General features: G+C 56.3%; 1 protein-coding gene across 1 annotated transcript; it reads right to left on the bottom strand.

The window, feature by feature from the left end:
- Positions 1 to 1,637: 1,637 nt before the first annotated feature.
- Positions 1,638 to 11,350, bottom strand: ST6GALNAC4 (ST6 N-acetylgalactosaminide alpha-2,6-sialyltransferase 4). The gene is made up of 6 exons (XM_082842033.1): positions 11,217 to 11,350; positions 10,706 to 10,792; positions 8,947 to 9,132; positions 5,153 to 5,565; positions 3,239 to 3,346; positions 1,638 to 2,343 (listed from the first exon to the last, which is right to left on the bottom strand). The coding sequence occupies exons 2-6, from the start codon at positions 10,715 to 10,717 to the stop codon at positions 2,154 to 2,156; spliced, it is 909 nt and encodes a 302-aa protein (XP_082698159.1). The 5' UTR covers positions 10,718 to 10,792; positions 11,217 to 11,350; the 3' UTR covers positions 1,638 to 2,153.
- Positions 11,351 to 16,412: the final 5,062 nt, after the last annotated feature.

Here is a 16,412-nt window from a genome sequence, read left to right as displayed (position 1 = left end):
ACAGGAGGAGGAGGCAACCTGCTGGGAGGGGGTGGAGTTGGAGTCCTAGCAAACCCAGCAGACCCTGGGCCTTGCAGACAGAGGATGACGCGGTGAGCAGACACAGCTGATGGGAGTGGGAAGTCTTCCTGCCCAACCACCACCTCCGAGGAGGGCAGGGCTGGCTGAGCAAGGGTGACCCCATTGAAGACGGTGGCTCCCACATGTCAAGAGCCAGCCCTGGGGACAGGCACTTGACGGATGCCATCTCTCCCAGTCTGTACCATCCCGTGAGGTAGGGACTACTTTAGTACCTTTTACGCACGAGGGAGGCACTAACCTGCCAGGGTCCCGCGGCAGGAAGTAGAGCCAGAACGAGGCCAGGTCTGACTCCAGAGCCCTCCCTCTGGGCCCGGAAGTTCCCCCACCAACCCCTCTGCCTGCCAGGTTACATTCCCCCCTTACCTCTGCCCAACGCCTACTCACAAACACTTGCCGGCTGCCGGGCCAGCAGCTGTGGCTCAGCTGCCAGCCTGCTCCCTCCCACGGGCGTGCTGCCCCCCAGCCCGGGGCTCTCCTCCCATGCCTGCAGAGGCTTCTGGGCACACCTGGCACCCAGTAGGGGGAGGCAGGGCACAAAAGGCAGGTGGGCCAGGTGCCAGGTCTCCAGTCTCTCCTGAGAAGGCTGGGGGTGGGAAAGGGACTGTCCTGGGTCACCCAGACTCCCTGGCACAGATGGCTACATGATTTGTGAGGTCTAGTGCAAAATGAAAAGGCACAGCCCCTTGTTAAAAAAAAAAAAAAAGAATTTCAAGTGGTAACAGCAGAACATTGAGCTAAGCGTGGTGCCTCGGGGCAGTTTCTGCACAGGTCACCAGCCAATGAAGTGGCCAAGCCCCGGAGCTGGAAGCTAGAACCCTAGGCTCCATCCCAGCTGACAGCCTGGGGTCCCGGCCCTCCATTAGTCTCCTGGCGTCCAGAAGAGGGAGGGAGGGAGGGAGGAAGTTAGGAGGGAAGAAGGGAGGAGGGGGGTGAAGCCTCCGTGGGCTTTTTCCAGCCCCCTGGTGCGGGGCCCAGACGCCCAGGCGCAGCTCTCAGACCTTGATTGCACCCTGACTCGGCCAGGCAGCTTCATCTCACCTGTAAAATGGGCTCTAACTCTAACCCACCCCAGCGTGGCCGTACACCCTTGCCACCTGTTCACTGGTGGATGTACTTTTCCACTTTACAGGTGACCAAACTGATACTCAGAGAAGGAAAGCCCCAAGCCTGCCCTCCTTCCTTTCTAGCAGTGTAACCAACCCCAGAGTTAACTGGGAATTTAACTGGCAAGGCCAGTGGAATCTGACCCTGGACCAGGAAGGCAACATGACATGGAAGAATTTCCTCCCACACTGACTCTCCTCCCACTGGGTACAGGGTGGGGATCCCATGGAAGCCTCTGAGCTGGGGTGTTCCCTGGGTCAAGTACAGTCATGGGGTCAGACTCCGTGACCTGGTGGGGAAGCGGGAAGGTTCCTGGGGAGGAAACATGCAGGCACATTAAATGGCCAGAAGCCCAGCCGGCTGTAGGTCTGCCCCCAAGACAACAGGTCATGGCATTGTGGTGGCGAGAGGAGCCCCGATCCCCACCCCCAGACACGTGACAACAGCCAGGACAGGCTTCCAGAAAACATGTTTACCCATACACTCCAGAGGTGGCCCTGGCAGTCACAGTTCAAAGGCCCCTTCGCCCAACAAACCCCAAGTTCTGGGTTGCCCTGACTAGGGTGACAAGCCTGGGAAGTGTGGCACCAAAGGCAGGTGGAGAGGGAGTGCAGAGAGGAAGGGCCAGGGCTGGTGCTCGGTTGAAATTCATGGTGCTGGTGAATAGGGGGGTCGCCAGCCCCGGGAGCAAAGGCCACCGGACAGACTGAGAGGTGGGACGAGTCTGACTCAGATTACTCAGGGAGCAGGGGTAGGGAGGAGGGTGCAAAGGTCACCACGGCCCTCCTCTTCTCCCCGTAAGTCTAGAGGCCTGAGATGGCTCCAGGTGTCCCCAGGGTAGGGCAGGAAGAGAACTTCGGTCTGCTCGGCACATGACAGGAGGCAGGATCCATAAATTAAATGTTTTTGGTGGAGTGTGGTCGGAACAGAGGCCTGGGGAAGGCGTCGTGGCTGGCTGGGCGATGCGGCTACTGGGTCCTCCAGGACGGGTGGGCGAACACAATGGGCCTCTTCTTGGCCCAGCGGGAGAACACAGCCTTCTCAGTGATGAAGCGGTGAGCGCTGCGGGGTGCCCGCTCGTGGGCCAGGTACATCTGACACTCGTCCAGCCGGCCCTTCTCGAAGTAGTGGTAAGGCACGGAGGGGCGGCTCTCCTCCCTGTGGGTGGGGAGCAGGGATGAGCGTGAGGCACCAGAGCTCGCCCGCCTCCCGCCAGACCCTGCCACCTACCGGACCCCCTCTCGCCAGGTACTACAGGCCACAGAGCCCCATGCTTGGTCCCAGGGGAGGCCAGAACAAAGGAGGAAAAGGGCAGCCCCTGAGGATCCCCAAGGCCAGGGTTCAAGCCCTGGCTCTGCCTCTTGCAAGCTGGCTGACTCTAGGCCAGAGACGTACGCCGTGAGCTTCAATAACCCATCTGTAAAATGGGGATGGTGGTTACCTACCTTCTCGCCTGAAACCACAGGTCAAAATATGCAAAGCACCTGGTGCTGGGCTCTTGGTGAGGGAGCCCTCGTTCCCCGCAGCATGGAGCTGCCAGCCCTGCACACCCAGCTACTCACTGGCTGTCTGGCCAGGTGCCATGGCAGAGGGCACACGGGCTACTACCATCTCACCCACGTGCTCAGCAAAGAAGTTCCAAGAGGAACAGAGGGTGAAGACGTGGCACCCTTTCAGTTCAATTAGTCATGTTAGTTATGATAGCGTTGAGCTATATAATATCCCGAGTCAGAACTTAGGTGTAATAGATCACTGACACCATCGGCCCCGATGCTGTGGTAGGCACTTTGGTAGATTATTCTCTCTCTAAACCTTTCCATAACCTTCTGAGGAAAGTGTGATTATTTTCTCTCTTGGACATGAGAAAATAGAGGCTCTGGGAGGTGGCGGCCAGGCCCAAAGGCCACACGGGCAGAGCGGAGGCTGGTATCCAACCTGTTCCAGAGGCCGAGCTCCTTCCCACCCTGTGCCTCGGCCACCCATCGGGAAGCCCACGCGCCCTCCAGCATGGACAGGGCCCACGCCCTCCCGCCCGGCGCCTGGCTAGCCTGACCTGCAGTAGCTGTCGCTGACCATTCCATAGACCACGATCTCCTCACACAGCTCCAGGGCGAGAATCATGGTGAACCAGCCGGTGCTGAGAAAGGAGCCCGACTGCCTCCTGGCAGAGGGAGGGAAGCAGTCAGCCAGCCGCGACCCCACCTCAACTGGGAGCAAGGTGGCCCCAGCCTCAGCTCTCTCAAGGCACAGCACTGGTGCCCCTCCCAGCCGAGGGCCTCTCACCTTGACGCCCAGTGGGGCTCTGGGGGTGCCTAAGGACGGGGCAGCCCCAGCCCAAGGCCAGCAATGGGCAACAGGTGGGGGTGGGGTGCAAAGCCGGGTCCATTCAACTCTTCCCACCCACAGAGGACTTGAGCAAACCACCCCTCTCCCAGCGGTGGTGCGGCAGCCCTGATCACATCCCGCCCACAGCTAAGGGACCAAGCTTGGGGAGACGGCAGGAGGCAGCAGAGCACCGTCGTTGAAAGTGTGGAAGAGGGTCGTCTGGAGTCAAATGGTCTTCCATTTGAATCTGCTCTGCGTCATCAGGTTTGCTCGTGAACTTCTCTGAGCCTCAGTGACCCATCCGTGAAATGGGGATAATTATGGGTGGCTATGGAGAGGGAACACTTTCAGCCTAGCTCCTCCTCCAGGCCCAACACCCAACTCAGAGCAAGGAACTGTGTGGCTACCCCATGCCTCGACTCTCTCAAAGCACCAGCACTGGTTACTCTCCCAGCCGAGGGCCACTCACCTCCACCTCTACCGAGGGGTTGTGGGGTGATTCAGTCATTCAAACTGAACACCTCCCAAGCCCTGTGCTGGCCTGAACCGGCCCTGCCCATTGCTAACATTCTCAAGGGAGTGGGCAGCTGGGAGAGAACTGCTGGGAAGAAACAAAAGAATGGGATGAAAGATGTCAGGTGGCAGATGCTCCTTCATTTGGGATCAACATGACACTCCATCCACATCTGGAAGCAAACAGTCATTTGTGGGAGGACCTGGGGGAAGGAACGGCACGTGCACGGGACTGCAGGTGAGAGCAGCGTGGATGTCTGAGGAGGCCCAGACGGCCAGGGTGGCTGGAACAGGGTAAGCGAAGGAGGATGAGGTCACAGAAGCAGGCAGGGGCCAGATCATGCGGGGCTTGTAGGCCAGGGGAGGGAGGAGGTGGGAGTCTGGACTCTACTCTCCCCGTTATGCGAAGCTGCTGTAAGGTGAGGGCAGGTGACTGATGGGATGAATTCCCTGGGGCAGTTGGAGCTCAGACTGCAGGGGGTGCTGCGAGAGCAGGAGGGGATGGTGGCTTAGGTCAAGGTGGCACCCGTGGGCACGGGAGGAGATTCGAGAGCCCATCGTACGTGGCGGGTGATGAAACAAGGGGAGTCAAGGGCAAAGCCCAAGTGTTTGTCTGAAAAACTGGAGGCTGGCAGCCGTATTTTCTGAGGTGGGGAGGTGGCAGGGAGGAGCCCGTGCGTGGAGGAGGGGGCCACAGGAGTTGGGGCGCTCTTTTAGGCATGCGGTAGAATGAGATCTTGAGGGCAGCACCTGGTGCATGAAAAGGGCTGTTAGAACTGTCACTGTTGCTTTCCTTATCGGGAAGGGACGTCAAAGACCAGTTCAGGTCTCAGAGCATCCCCTCCAGAGAGAAGAGCTCCCTGACGTGGGCCCACACCAGTCACCCCACAACGCGTGCTGGCGAGGCCGAACGCCCCTTACCACCATTTGGAATTCTTCATCTCTAAGAGAACTCGATGAATGACAGCCCTCTGATTCCCAGCCCCCATCAGAGGGCAGGACCACGTCCGCCTGTACCACTGCTGAGCCCCAGCACCTGACAGAGCAGACCCTCGATAGACCAGAGGCTGCTGGAGAAGGCAGGCCCCCAGCCGCCAGGGAGACCCCAGCAGGCAGGCCCCTGGCTCACCGGTTCTTGCCCGTCTCGTCCTGGAAGACCCGGTCGCAGTAGGCCATCATGCGCTCGGTGAAGGTGTACACCTGCAGGCCCGGGTACACCCTGGCGAGCTGCAGCAGCATGCGGTAGGTGCGGCCGCCCAGCGCCCGGTCCATGTGTCTCCCCTGGCCCCACACCACGTAGACAGTGTCACGGGCCTGCTGGAAGTAGTGCGAGTAGTTCCGCAGCAGCAGCGGCACGCTCGTGTGGGAGATGACCCGCAGGGTGCTGCGCCGGCCCACGTCCACCTCGAAGCCCACGGTGGGCGCCTGGTTCATGCGCAGCACACACTCAGCACCATCGATCTTGGCACCCAGGCCTGAGCCCAGCATCTGGCCCGAGCTGGATACCACGGCACAGCTGCGGCACGGCTCTCGGACCAGCGGCTGCAGGGGGAGGTAGAGAGAAAGAAAGTCCTGGGGGGCTTCCTTGGTGGCTCAGTGATGAAGAATCTGCCTGCCAATGCAGGGGACATGGGTTCGAGCCCTGGTCCGGGAAGATCCCACATGCCGCGGAGCAACTAAGCCCATGTGCCACAACTGCTGAGCCTGCGCTCTAGAGCCCGCGAGCCACAACTGCCGAAGCCCACGCGCCAAGAGCCCGTGCTCCGCAACAGGAGAAGCCACCGCAATGAGAAGCCCGTGCACCGCAACAAAGAGCAGGCCCTGCTCACTGCAACTAGAGAAAGCCTGCTCGAAGCATCGAAGACCCAACACAGCCAAAAATAAATGAAATAAAATAAATTTATATAAAAAAAGAATGAAAACTAAAACAATTCTTTAAAAAAAAAAGAAAGTCCTGGGCACACAGCTTCCACTTGCCTGCTCCTCCACCCAGGAACACCCCCTGACCACACTTGACATCTATATCAGTAAGATGTATCAGTAAAGGGATGTAAGTCCCTTTATCAACCCATTTTGCAGATGAGGAAACCGAGGCTGGGCAGCTGGAGTGACCTTCTCAAGGTCAGACCGATGACAAGTGGCAGAGCTAAGATTCTGTGTTCAGGGAATCTTCATGCTTCCTCATCAGCCACATTCCTGACCCTGGTCTTTATTGCTGAGGCCCTAAGAGGCCCTACATTGCATTTCCTCATTAAGGTTACATAAGCAAATATTTATAAAGCACTCAGAGCAGTGCCTGGCACAGACTGGGTGTCATGTATGTGTTTGTTAGGTAAATATGAACCTCAGCTCTTCGGAATCACTCTTAGGTCACTCCCTCCTCTTCCCCAGTCCCATTCTCATTGTTCCAGTTTATAAGTAAAAGCAGTCTTTAGTGCCCACGACAACATTGAGAACCTCTGGTTCTGAGCCTCAATCCTGGCTCTGCCCCTTCCTAGCTGTGTGGGCTTAGGCAAGTCACTTTGCCTCTCTGAGCCTCAATTCCCTCATCTGTAAAATGGGGATGAAAATAGCATCTACTGGACCAGGCTGTAAGGAAGGATTCAATTAAAAATGCCTGGAGAGTGATCAGCACAGACCAAGGGCACAGTAAGGGTCCAACCCTCACCTCATTATCCCCCAAGAGGCGGAAGCTGAGCCAACAAGCCTGCAAACATTCACTGGGTGTCAGGGGTCAGGGCTCCCAGCAAAGGACTTGCTGCCTACCCCAGGCCTCCATTCCCTCCTGGGGGAACACAGGTTTATGGAGGCGTGTAAAGGATATGGGAACATTGATTCTAGTCAATAAAAGACACAGTGTTGTAGCCCACTCAGGGACATTTCATGTCTGACATAATGTTGATTTAAGAACTCGTAGCCCCAGTTTCCACGCCCCAGCAATAAACAAGACTTCCTTATTCTGCCCTCAGTTTGAGCCTGACCTGACAACTGGGGTCTGGTCAGATCCAAGGTCACCATCAGCCCCAGGAGGTGTTCTGCTTGTCCTACACAGGGTCTTTAAGACAATTAATACTTAATTTATAAAAATCAGCCCTTTTGACATTCCAAACTTAGATTTCGTGCTCTGTTAACAAACTTGGGGGACTTGCCTGGTGGTGCAGTGGTTATGAATCCACCTGCCAATGCAGGAGACACAGGTTCAATCCCTGGTCCGGGAAGATCCCATGTGCCACGGAGCAACTAAGCCCGTGTGCCACAACTACTGAGCCTGTGCTCTAGGGCCTGCAAGCCACAACTACAGAGCCCACGTGCTGCAACTACTGAAGCCCGCTCGCCTAGAGCCCGTGCTCCGCAACAAGAGAAGCCACTGCAGTGAGAAGCCCGCGCACCGCAGCAAAGAGTAGACCCCGCTCGTCACAACTAGAGAAAGCCCGCGTGCAGCAACAAAGACCCAATGCAGCCAAAAATAAATAAAAAACAAACAAACAACAACAACAAAAAAATTCAGAGGATCTGGCCACCCTGGGCCCACGTCACCATGAGCTCTGAGCATCTGAAATGAACACTGGCCATGACCGTGGAGCCGTCTGTCCCACCTGGCCAAACCTGTATGGCGCTTTAATTTGTCCCCCCAACCCCAGCTGTTTTTGCATCTTTTTTTTTTTTTTTTTTTTTTTTTTGCGGTACGCGGGCCTCTCACTGTTGTGGCCTCTCCCGTTGCGGAGCACAGGCTCTGGACGCGCAGGCTCAGCGGCCATGGCTCACGGGCCCAGCCTCTCCGCGGCATGTGGGATCCTCCCGGACCGGGGCACGAACCCACGTCCCCTGCATCGGCAGGCGGACTCTCAACCACTCTCAACCACTTCCCACCAGGGAAGCCCTGTTTTTGCATCTTGATCAAAGATTTACACAGCACCCGTTCTAAACACTGTCCATGAATCATCCACTTGGACCTGCACAGTGACCCTACCGAGGTAGGAACTGTAACGACAGCCTTTTACAGATAAGGCAACTGTGACTCAGAGGGGTGAAGGTCTGAAATAGGTCTCCTCCAAGCCAGGGTCCCTGAGCACGCCTCCCTCTGACCAACGTTCAGAGAGCTGTCAAACTCCGAACTGGGAGCTTCCTGCACCAGGTGTCGTTGGGGGATGCCCTTGAGAGACATACCAGATGGGGCCGCTGAAATCAGGGTGAAGCGGGTAAAGTGCTCCAAACCTCGCCCAGCAGAGCAAGCATGGGGAGGTGTGTGCCGTGGGGCAAGGGGCCTCAGCTGCCTCGCCACCCCCGGGCCCCACTGTCCCTGTCTCCCCCAGAGGGAGAGCTCTGGGGCTGATATGACTTTTATCTGTGTCATCTGTATCCCCAGCAGCAATCAGCACAAGGCAGGACACATCCAAGGCACCAAATACACACTTGCTGAACAAACGGATTGTGCGTAGACAGGTAAATCTAAAAGTGCGCGCAGCACCGTGATGTGATGATGTCTGGCTCCCCTCGCTGGGCTGGGAGTTCCAGGTGGTCACCCTGTCTGATTCACCTTTTTTTATCCCCAGCACCCAACGAGAGCAGCCAGGCAATTATTTGTTGAAGTAAAAAAAAAAAAAAAAAAAAGACATGTGGGAATTCCCTGATGGTCCAATGGTTAGAGCTCAGCACGTTCACTGCCATGGCCCGCGTTCAATCCCTGGTCGGGGAACTAAGATCCTGCAAGATGCGCGGTGCGGCCAAAAAAAAAAAAAAAGACATTTCCTCTTAGAACTTGAGGCTCAGAGAGGTAAAGTGACAGGTCAGCTTGTGGACAGGAGCCAAGCCCAGGGTCCAGGCTGGCCTGACATGAGCCCATTTCTCACAACCCCAGAGAGTTGGGGGCACCCTGGTAGCCTTGGCCGGGCCTGCCCCCCACATGTTGCCCAGCCAACTCACCTTGCCATCTGGCACGCTGCTGTAGCCACTGAAGTGCTGGGGCCCTCGCACAGTGGGCCTGGAGTTGATAGAGAGGTGGGAGTCCAGGCAGGAGGCCAGGCAGAAGGGCAGGCAGGCCCAGCAGCACAGCAGGATGTAAGCAGCGGAAAAGCCCAAGGAGCACAGGATGATGAGGAGGAGCCGACCCTGGGGAGACAGTCGCCATGGGGTGGGAGCGGGGGTCGCTGGGGCTCCTAGAAGCTTCTGCAGGGGTGCTGTACCCCAGCCTCATGGGTCCAAACCCCAGCTCAGTAGTTCCCAGAACATCAGCAGAGGCCACCATCTGTTAACCAGGCCTTCCTCTGGGCTGCCAGGCTCAGAGCACATGACCCTGAGATGAGCCCTATTATTATTCCTATATTCTAGGATAAGGGAACCAACTTGGGGTGAAATGGGTAGCTCAAGGCCACACAGTACGAAAGTAGCAGGGTGGGGCCTCAAAACCAGAAACGTGCTCTTAACCAGAAGCTGAGGTGTACTGTGCAGCCTTGGGTATAACTCTCCACCTCTCTGGGCCTGCTTCCTCTTTGAAATAGATAACGCCCACAGCGTGAACTTACTGTGAGGTCAGTGGCCAAAGCACTACCATGAAGTGCTGTGCACGTGAGGACAGGAGAGTGGCCCATCAGAAGGGCAACCAGCCCCCTTCAGACCCTGGGATGAGGCTGTCTGCATGCCCATAGCCCATCCCCTCCCCCAGCTGACTCAGTGGCCATCCACCTAGCTGATGATCGCGATTTGGGTCAGCAGACCGGGTGAGTAAAGGGATGGTAGAAAGGGATGTGAGGGCAGCATGATTCAACGAATGGTTTCAACAACTGAAAGCTGCAGCCCAGAGGCTCCTGCCTTCAGAAACCACATGCCAAAGGCCACCTGAACCAGGAAGCCCTCCTGGCCCACTGCCCGGCGGGCAGACTTAATGAGTACCCCCCACCAAGCCTTCCAGGCGGAGTCACCTAGTGGGGGACACAACCCGGACATGCCATTGTGTGCTGGGCCACCTTGGTCACCACCTGTGTCTCTCTGGGTGCTAACTTTCTCCCAGCCTACCCAAGGCCCAGGTCCCTCTGCCACCCCTCAGAAACCACTGAGTGGCTGGCTGGGGCTCTGTGAAAACCAGAGGTGAAAAAGCAGCCCCCCAGCTCCCCCAGGCATATCCTGCCAGAGGCCCTCGCTATTTTGCCCACAAGCCACTTCAGCTTCTAAAAATAAATCTCTGTGTGGCCAGCTGTGCGGAGGAGGGGGTTCAGCCCCTGAGGCCTCAGGCTGTGCCTGGCACCTGGTCCCCTGCCCACAAGGGACCCAGAGACCTTGATCCAGGCAGCCGTGGCTGACTTCCCACAACGTCCAAGGCTCTCACCAGGGGCTCCTGAATAAAATCAAGAGCAGCTAAACTGAACTTTCACAACATATCCCACTCCCAGGTAGACAGATGCCTCACCTGGGTGACCTCGGATGCTCACAGGAGGTAGTGCTATGATCTCCATTCTACAAGGAAGAGGGGCAAGGCCCGGAAACCAGAGATGGAATACCACTTGCCTGGGGCCACACAGCCTGCCAGCTCAGGGCTGGCCTTTGAGGCCAGTCTGGCCTTCTCCTCAGCTCAGGAGCAGGGAAGTCGGAAGTGACAGTCAGCCCTGGGGTGGGAGAGGCTACTGAGGCTGCCGTGCCAGAAGCCACCTCCAAGTCCCCTGTGAGCCTTCCTCCTTCCGCCACTTACCGGAGCCTTCATGCTGTCACTGCCGCTCAGCAGCCGGGTGGCTGCTGCCTCCAGGGATCAGGCTGGGAAGGGATGGGAGCCGGGGACCTGCCAAAACCCAGACACTCAGAGCTGGGTCCCAGGCCTCTGAGGAAACTGCCCAGGGAAACTGAGGCAGGGGAGGGTACAGGCCGGGGTCAGGGCAGATGGCTTCTGGGAATCAAACGCCTTAAAGTCTCCAAACACGGGGAAGCACTGTCCCCATCCTAAAGGAGCTGGAATCAGTGACCCTTGGGAAACCTCCAGCCAACCCAGTCCCCATTGCACAGATGGGGAAGGAGAGGCAGACGAGAGGAGCCCTCGGCTCAAGGTCATCCCTCGACTCTGGGTTGGACAGAATCAGGAGCCTGGAGCCTCGACTCCCATCCCATCTCTCCTACCTCACTAATGGAGAGGCCTGGGGCGGGACAGCACAAGGGATTTCGACCCCACTCCCAGATTCCACCACCCGCTCACCCGGCCAGGCGCTAACCTGGAGGACAGGTTGGGACGCGCCGGCTGCTCCCGATCCGCAGCTCCGAGCTCCATGACCCGCGGGCCGGACGAGCCGGGCAGGAAGCCGGAGAACCTGGGCGGAGGCGGTGCCGTCGCCTCAGCTTCTGGAGACTAGAAACTGAAAGGGCGGTCGCTGCCGGCGGCAGGGGCGGGGTTTGCCGGGACGGGGAGGAGACAGGGGCGCTGGGGGCGGGGCTGAACGGCGGCGGCGGGGCTTACGAGCGCGGCTTGCGCGGCGTGGGTGGGAAGTACGCGGCTGGCAGTGGCGGAGAGGCCTCCGGGAGTTGGGGCCGGGCCTCGGCAGCTGGGGGCGGAGTCTGAGCTCCAGCGTCTCCCCTCTTCTGCCCTCCCGCACGTCTCCCAAGCTCCTGCGGGAGGTGGGTTGGGCGGTCCGCCTAGGAAAGGGCTAGAGGGTGTCGGAGCCAATGTGCCGTGGCTCTCTTGTCGTCCGGACTGGAGTTTCTCCATTTATGAAGTCGGGCGGCGGGGGGCGGGGAGGGGGGCGGTGCGGGACGGTAATTAAACGGGGTTTTAGGCTCAGGCAGCCCCGGGTTTCAAGCTTGGTAGGGTTGCTAGGTTTAGCAAGTAAAATACAGGATGCCCACTTTTATTGGAATTTCAGCAACAACCAGTAATTATATTAGAAATATGAAATTCCAGTGTCATTGGGCGTCCTGTATTTTCTCTGGCAACCTTACCTGGACTACCTCGGGTGAGTTCACCTGAGCCTCAGTTTTTCTCCTCTGTGGAGTGGGGATGATGATAGCACCTACCTGATGATAGCATCTCCCAGTGAGATGGTGCAGAGGCATCTTGTGGCAGAGCCAAGATTCAAACCCTGGGCAGTCACTGCAGAGCCAGGGCTCTGACAACCTACTTTCATCTCCCAAACACCCCCGTTTTGCTGCAAGATCCAGCGGTAAGACCAGGTTAGAATCACAGGACTGGGGATATACAAAACGTAACCATGGGACTTCCCTGGTGGTCCAGTGGTTAAGAATTGGTCTTGCAATGCAGGGGATGCCGGTTCGATCCCTGGTCAGGGAACTGAGATCCCACATGCTGCAGGACAACTAAGCCTGTGCCGCAACTAATGAGCCTGGGTACTCTAGAGCCCGCGCACTGCAACTAAGACCTGATACAGCAAATAAAGAAACATTCAAAAAAACCAAAAAAACCAAAAACCACAACCAGTGTTCAATTCATGAGTCACTTGGTTTATTGCACACAACACAGGTTAATGGGAAAAATAGAAAAGGGGGTAACAAACAACTCCAAGGAGAAGACTGGGAAGGTCATGTCTCAGCACAAGTGAGCGGCGGGCTTTGGTCCAGCTGAACCAGAATCTCATGACAAATGTGAGTGGGAAGTCGCCTTCTGCTCCAACAGAGCATCCATCTGGAACAGCTCTCAGCAGCGTGGAGTCCTCCAGCAAAGAGCCTTCAAGTTGCTCAGTCTTGTGGTCTCATTTTAAAGGATCTGCCTGTAGGGTGTAACAGTTATGCCCCAAAGAATCTTGTCTCTGTCAGTCTCTGTGCCAGTAGAGTCTTCCTGAGGAACCAAACAAATTCCTTATCTAAAGCAAAACTACTGGGACTTCCCTGGTGGTCCAGCGGTTAATACTCCACACTCCCAATGCAGGGACCCCGGGTTCGATCCCTGGTCAGGGAACTAGATCCTGCATGCCACTGCACGCGACAATGAAGATCCCACGTGCCAAAACTAAGACACAGTGCAGCCAAATAAATAAACGCTGTTAATTTTTTTTTTTTTTTTTTTTGGCTACGCCAGGCGGCATGTGGGATCTTAGTTCCCAACCAGGGATGGAAGCCATGCCCCCTGCAGTGGAAGTGCAGTCTTAACCACTGGACCGCCAGGGAAGTCCCTTAAGCAACACTATTAATTTATGACACTCAGACACTTGCAGTCCTGTACTGGACAGTTCACAACAGCTAATATGGAAGTTCACATTGGCCACTGTGACTCCATCTCGAATTACTGAGGTTAAATCCTATGAGTTTCACACAAGATGAGGAAGAATCATGGTACAAAAGAAGTCACACTATAACACCCCCCTTCTCAAAGTGTCCTCCAATTCGAAGCCAACGCAGTGTAGGGCCCCTGCAGGTGCTGAAATGTGTCCCATTCGAAGGCTCACCTGGGGTCCCTCGGGGATTCAAAGTCAAGTGCTTTCCGGGGCCAGATAGGATTGAAGGGGCAAATAGGAGGCAACTGGGAGAGGCGGGCCTGGGGTGAAGTGGAGAGCATACTTCCCATCTAAACTGTTTTTCTTTTTTACAAAATGCTTCCTGAGCATTGAAAGAAAGCTCATCTTACCACACACACCCCCTTCTGCAGGGCCCTGGCCTGGGAACCAGCCTGGGCTCCGGCTCTGGTCCCATTTCAAACTCCATTTTCCTTTTTCTAAGAGGTTCCGGTGTGGGCACAACAGCAGGGTATCTGTGCTGGGTATCTGCACCCAGATCAGCAGCTTTCCAGGGCTAGCACTCCATAGGCAAAGCCAAATTCCCCCAAGCCGGTGATCTAGGCCTCCATGCCTCTCCCCATCCTGTTGGGGGCTCTGTTGAAGCAGCCCTGCCCCCGGGGCCTCCGTTGAGCACAAGCCTTCCTTGTATCCCCCACTCCAACCTGGGCACACCTCAGTTCAGTCTCTCTCCGTGGCCCCAACCCCAAGGGGAAAATGATGAGATGTTCCCTATGGATTCATTGATCACCCACAATGGCTGGTGACGATCCCTTCCCCAGAGAGGCAAATCCTTCCTTGCTAAGGCCGCATGGAGATATGGTCAAGTTCCTGTCTTGACAAGCCCAGACATGCCCAGATGTCCTGGGCTCCCAGAGTAGATGAGGGTCATACATCCACAGTGGAACTGACACTGGGGAGTCCCACAGCCTCAGATGAAGCTCTTCAATTTGGTTTTGGCAAAAGTCCTCTCCTTACTCTTCATAGAATAAGGAGGCCCTCCTGCTTCCTTCTGGATCACCGTCCACCCACCCTGGCCGCCGTTCCAATCTCCAGTGCATTGAGCTCGTTCCTACTTCAGGACTTTGGCACTCGCTCTACCCTCTACCTGGACGTCTCTATTCAGATGGCCAGCTCTTTCTTGTCATTCAGCTCCAATATCACCTCCTCAGAAAAGCCCTTGCCAACTTTTCTATCCAACACCGCACCACCATCCCTCTTGTCCCAACCTGATTTATTTTTTTCATAGTGCTTGTCACACTCTGAAATCATGCAGTGTATTAACTGGTTTATGGTCCATCTGCCCACCAGCTTCTAAGCTCCCTGCGGGCAGTCAGGCCAGTCATGTTCTTAGGGCATTTCTAACACCAGCACAGTGTCTGGCACACACTCAGTGCTAGATAAAGTCTGTTGAGTGAGCCAGTTAGAAGAGCCAGGAGTCCTGGGCCTCGTGAGACCTTGGACAAGCCACTTCCTTTCCAGCCACAAGCCCTGCCTCAGCCCATTGCCAGAGACCCAAAGTGGGTAGGGGCTGAGCCGTCCCCATCTATGAGCGTAGGACTCGGGCCCTGACTCAGCCCTGAAGGATCCAGATCCCAGGGAAATGTAGGGCCAAAGCCCAGTTTCCTGCCGTGCTGCCCTCCCACCACAGTCTCCACGACCCACCCACCTCCTTAGTGATGACCTTAATGCGCTCTGTGTCTCAGCTTCCTGCTGAGCCAGAACAAGAGATGCCCTGTGGCTTGTGCCGGCTCAGAAAGGTAATCACCCAGACTCACCCAGACAGCTAGGGGTGAGGTCAGTTATATGTATGTATATATATTCCAGGAGCCCGCACTCCAGCCCTGCAGCATAAGATTTCCCTTTCCTCTCCCTTCCGCCACCAGCCATTTTTCCTCCTTTTCTCTCAAGGCCAATGGAATGGGAGTGGTGGGTGAGTGAATTTCCCAGGGTCTGGAGTCATCCAGTCCAGGGATCAGCCATTGGCCCACAAAGCCCCCCACACGACCACAGTGTCCCCCCAGCCCTGAACTCCAGCCACAGTGTCATGTTTTTCTCTCTAGTGCCAGGCTCTCTCTTACTCCAGGTCTTTGCTGTGTCCTTGGCTTGGGACCCTCCCAGAGCTGCATCTGATTCTTCTGGTCTCAGTGAAGGGGTTAGAGCACACCCACCCGTCAAATAATTAGGTAGAGGCTCCTTCCCTGAGCTCCACAGCCCCATGTTCCTTCGCAAGGCTTTGTCGCACAGGTTGCTTTGTCACTGTCCCCCCCGACTGTGAGCTCTGTGGCGGTGGAATCTATGCATCTTGCTTCACCCCACGTCCCCATTTCCCAGCAGAGGGCCTGTCACATAGCAGGTGCTCAATAAATATTTAATGAGTTAAATGTTTCCATTTTAACGATTAGACCACTGAGGCACAGAGAGGTTTAGCACATTGTCCTGATCACACAGCCAGGCCCCAGAGAAGCTCTAGAGGAAAGGGCCACTTGGGCATGGTCGGATTGGACTGGGGCCAAAGGCAGAGTTGGAGTTTCCTGGAGGAGGGAGAAGGAAAGATCACAGGCTATGCAGGCAATTTTCTTCTCTGCTCCCAGTGACGTCTGTGTGTCCAGGTCCCTCCATCTGACCACCAACCCCTGCTCCCATTTCACAGATGATAAAAGTGACTCCCAGAGGAGGGCAGAGCTTACTCAAGACCCATAGTGGACCGCAGTCTAATGTTTCCCAGAGCTGAAGCCCCCCCACTCCCCCACCTCCTCCCACCTGCATCCTAGAAGAGCAGGAGTGAGGGGGGCCACCCCAGAGGGAGGCCAGTGGGCCCTGCTTGAGCCAGGGCGGGGGGTTGGGAGGCCCGGGTTCTTGGGCTGGCCTTGCCACTTACCCGTACTAAGCCCCTTAAAGTTTTTGGGCCTCAGTTTCCCCATCTGGACGACAAGGGGGCTGGGCTTGGTGGCTTCAGCCTCCTCGCTTCCCCAGTGAGGACAGGGCTGTGGGAGCTGGTGAGTAAGAATATAGGCTCCTGAGTCCAAAAGGCATAGTTGAGTCCTGGTTCCAGCATTTATTGCTGAATGATCTAGCTCAGTCCCTTCACCCCCTGAGCCTTCATTTCATGGTCTGTAAAAAAAAAAGAATAATAGCTTTTTCTTTTTTTTTTTTTGAGGATTAAATGAGCTAATGTAAGGGAGTCCC

The sequence above is a fragment of the Leucopleurus acutus genome (assembly GCF_964270905.1).
Source record: "Leucopleurus acutus genome assembly, chromosome: 7".
NCBI lineage: Eukaryota > Metazoa > Chordata > Mammalia > Artiodactyla > Delphinidae > Leucopleurus > Leucopleurus acutus.
The sequence above is the reverse complement of the archived record's forward strand: the minus strand, read 5'-3'. Positions and strand labels throughout refer to the sequence as shown.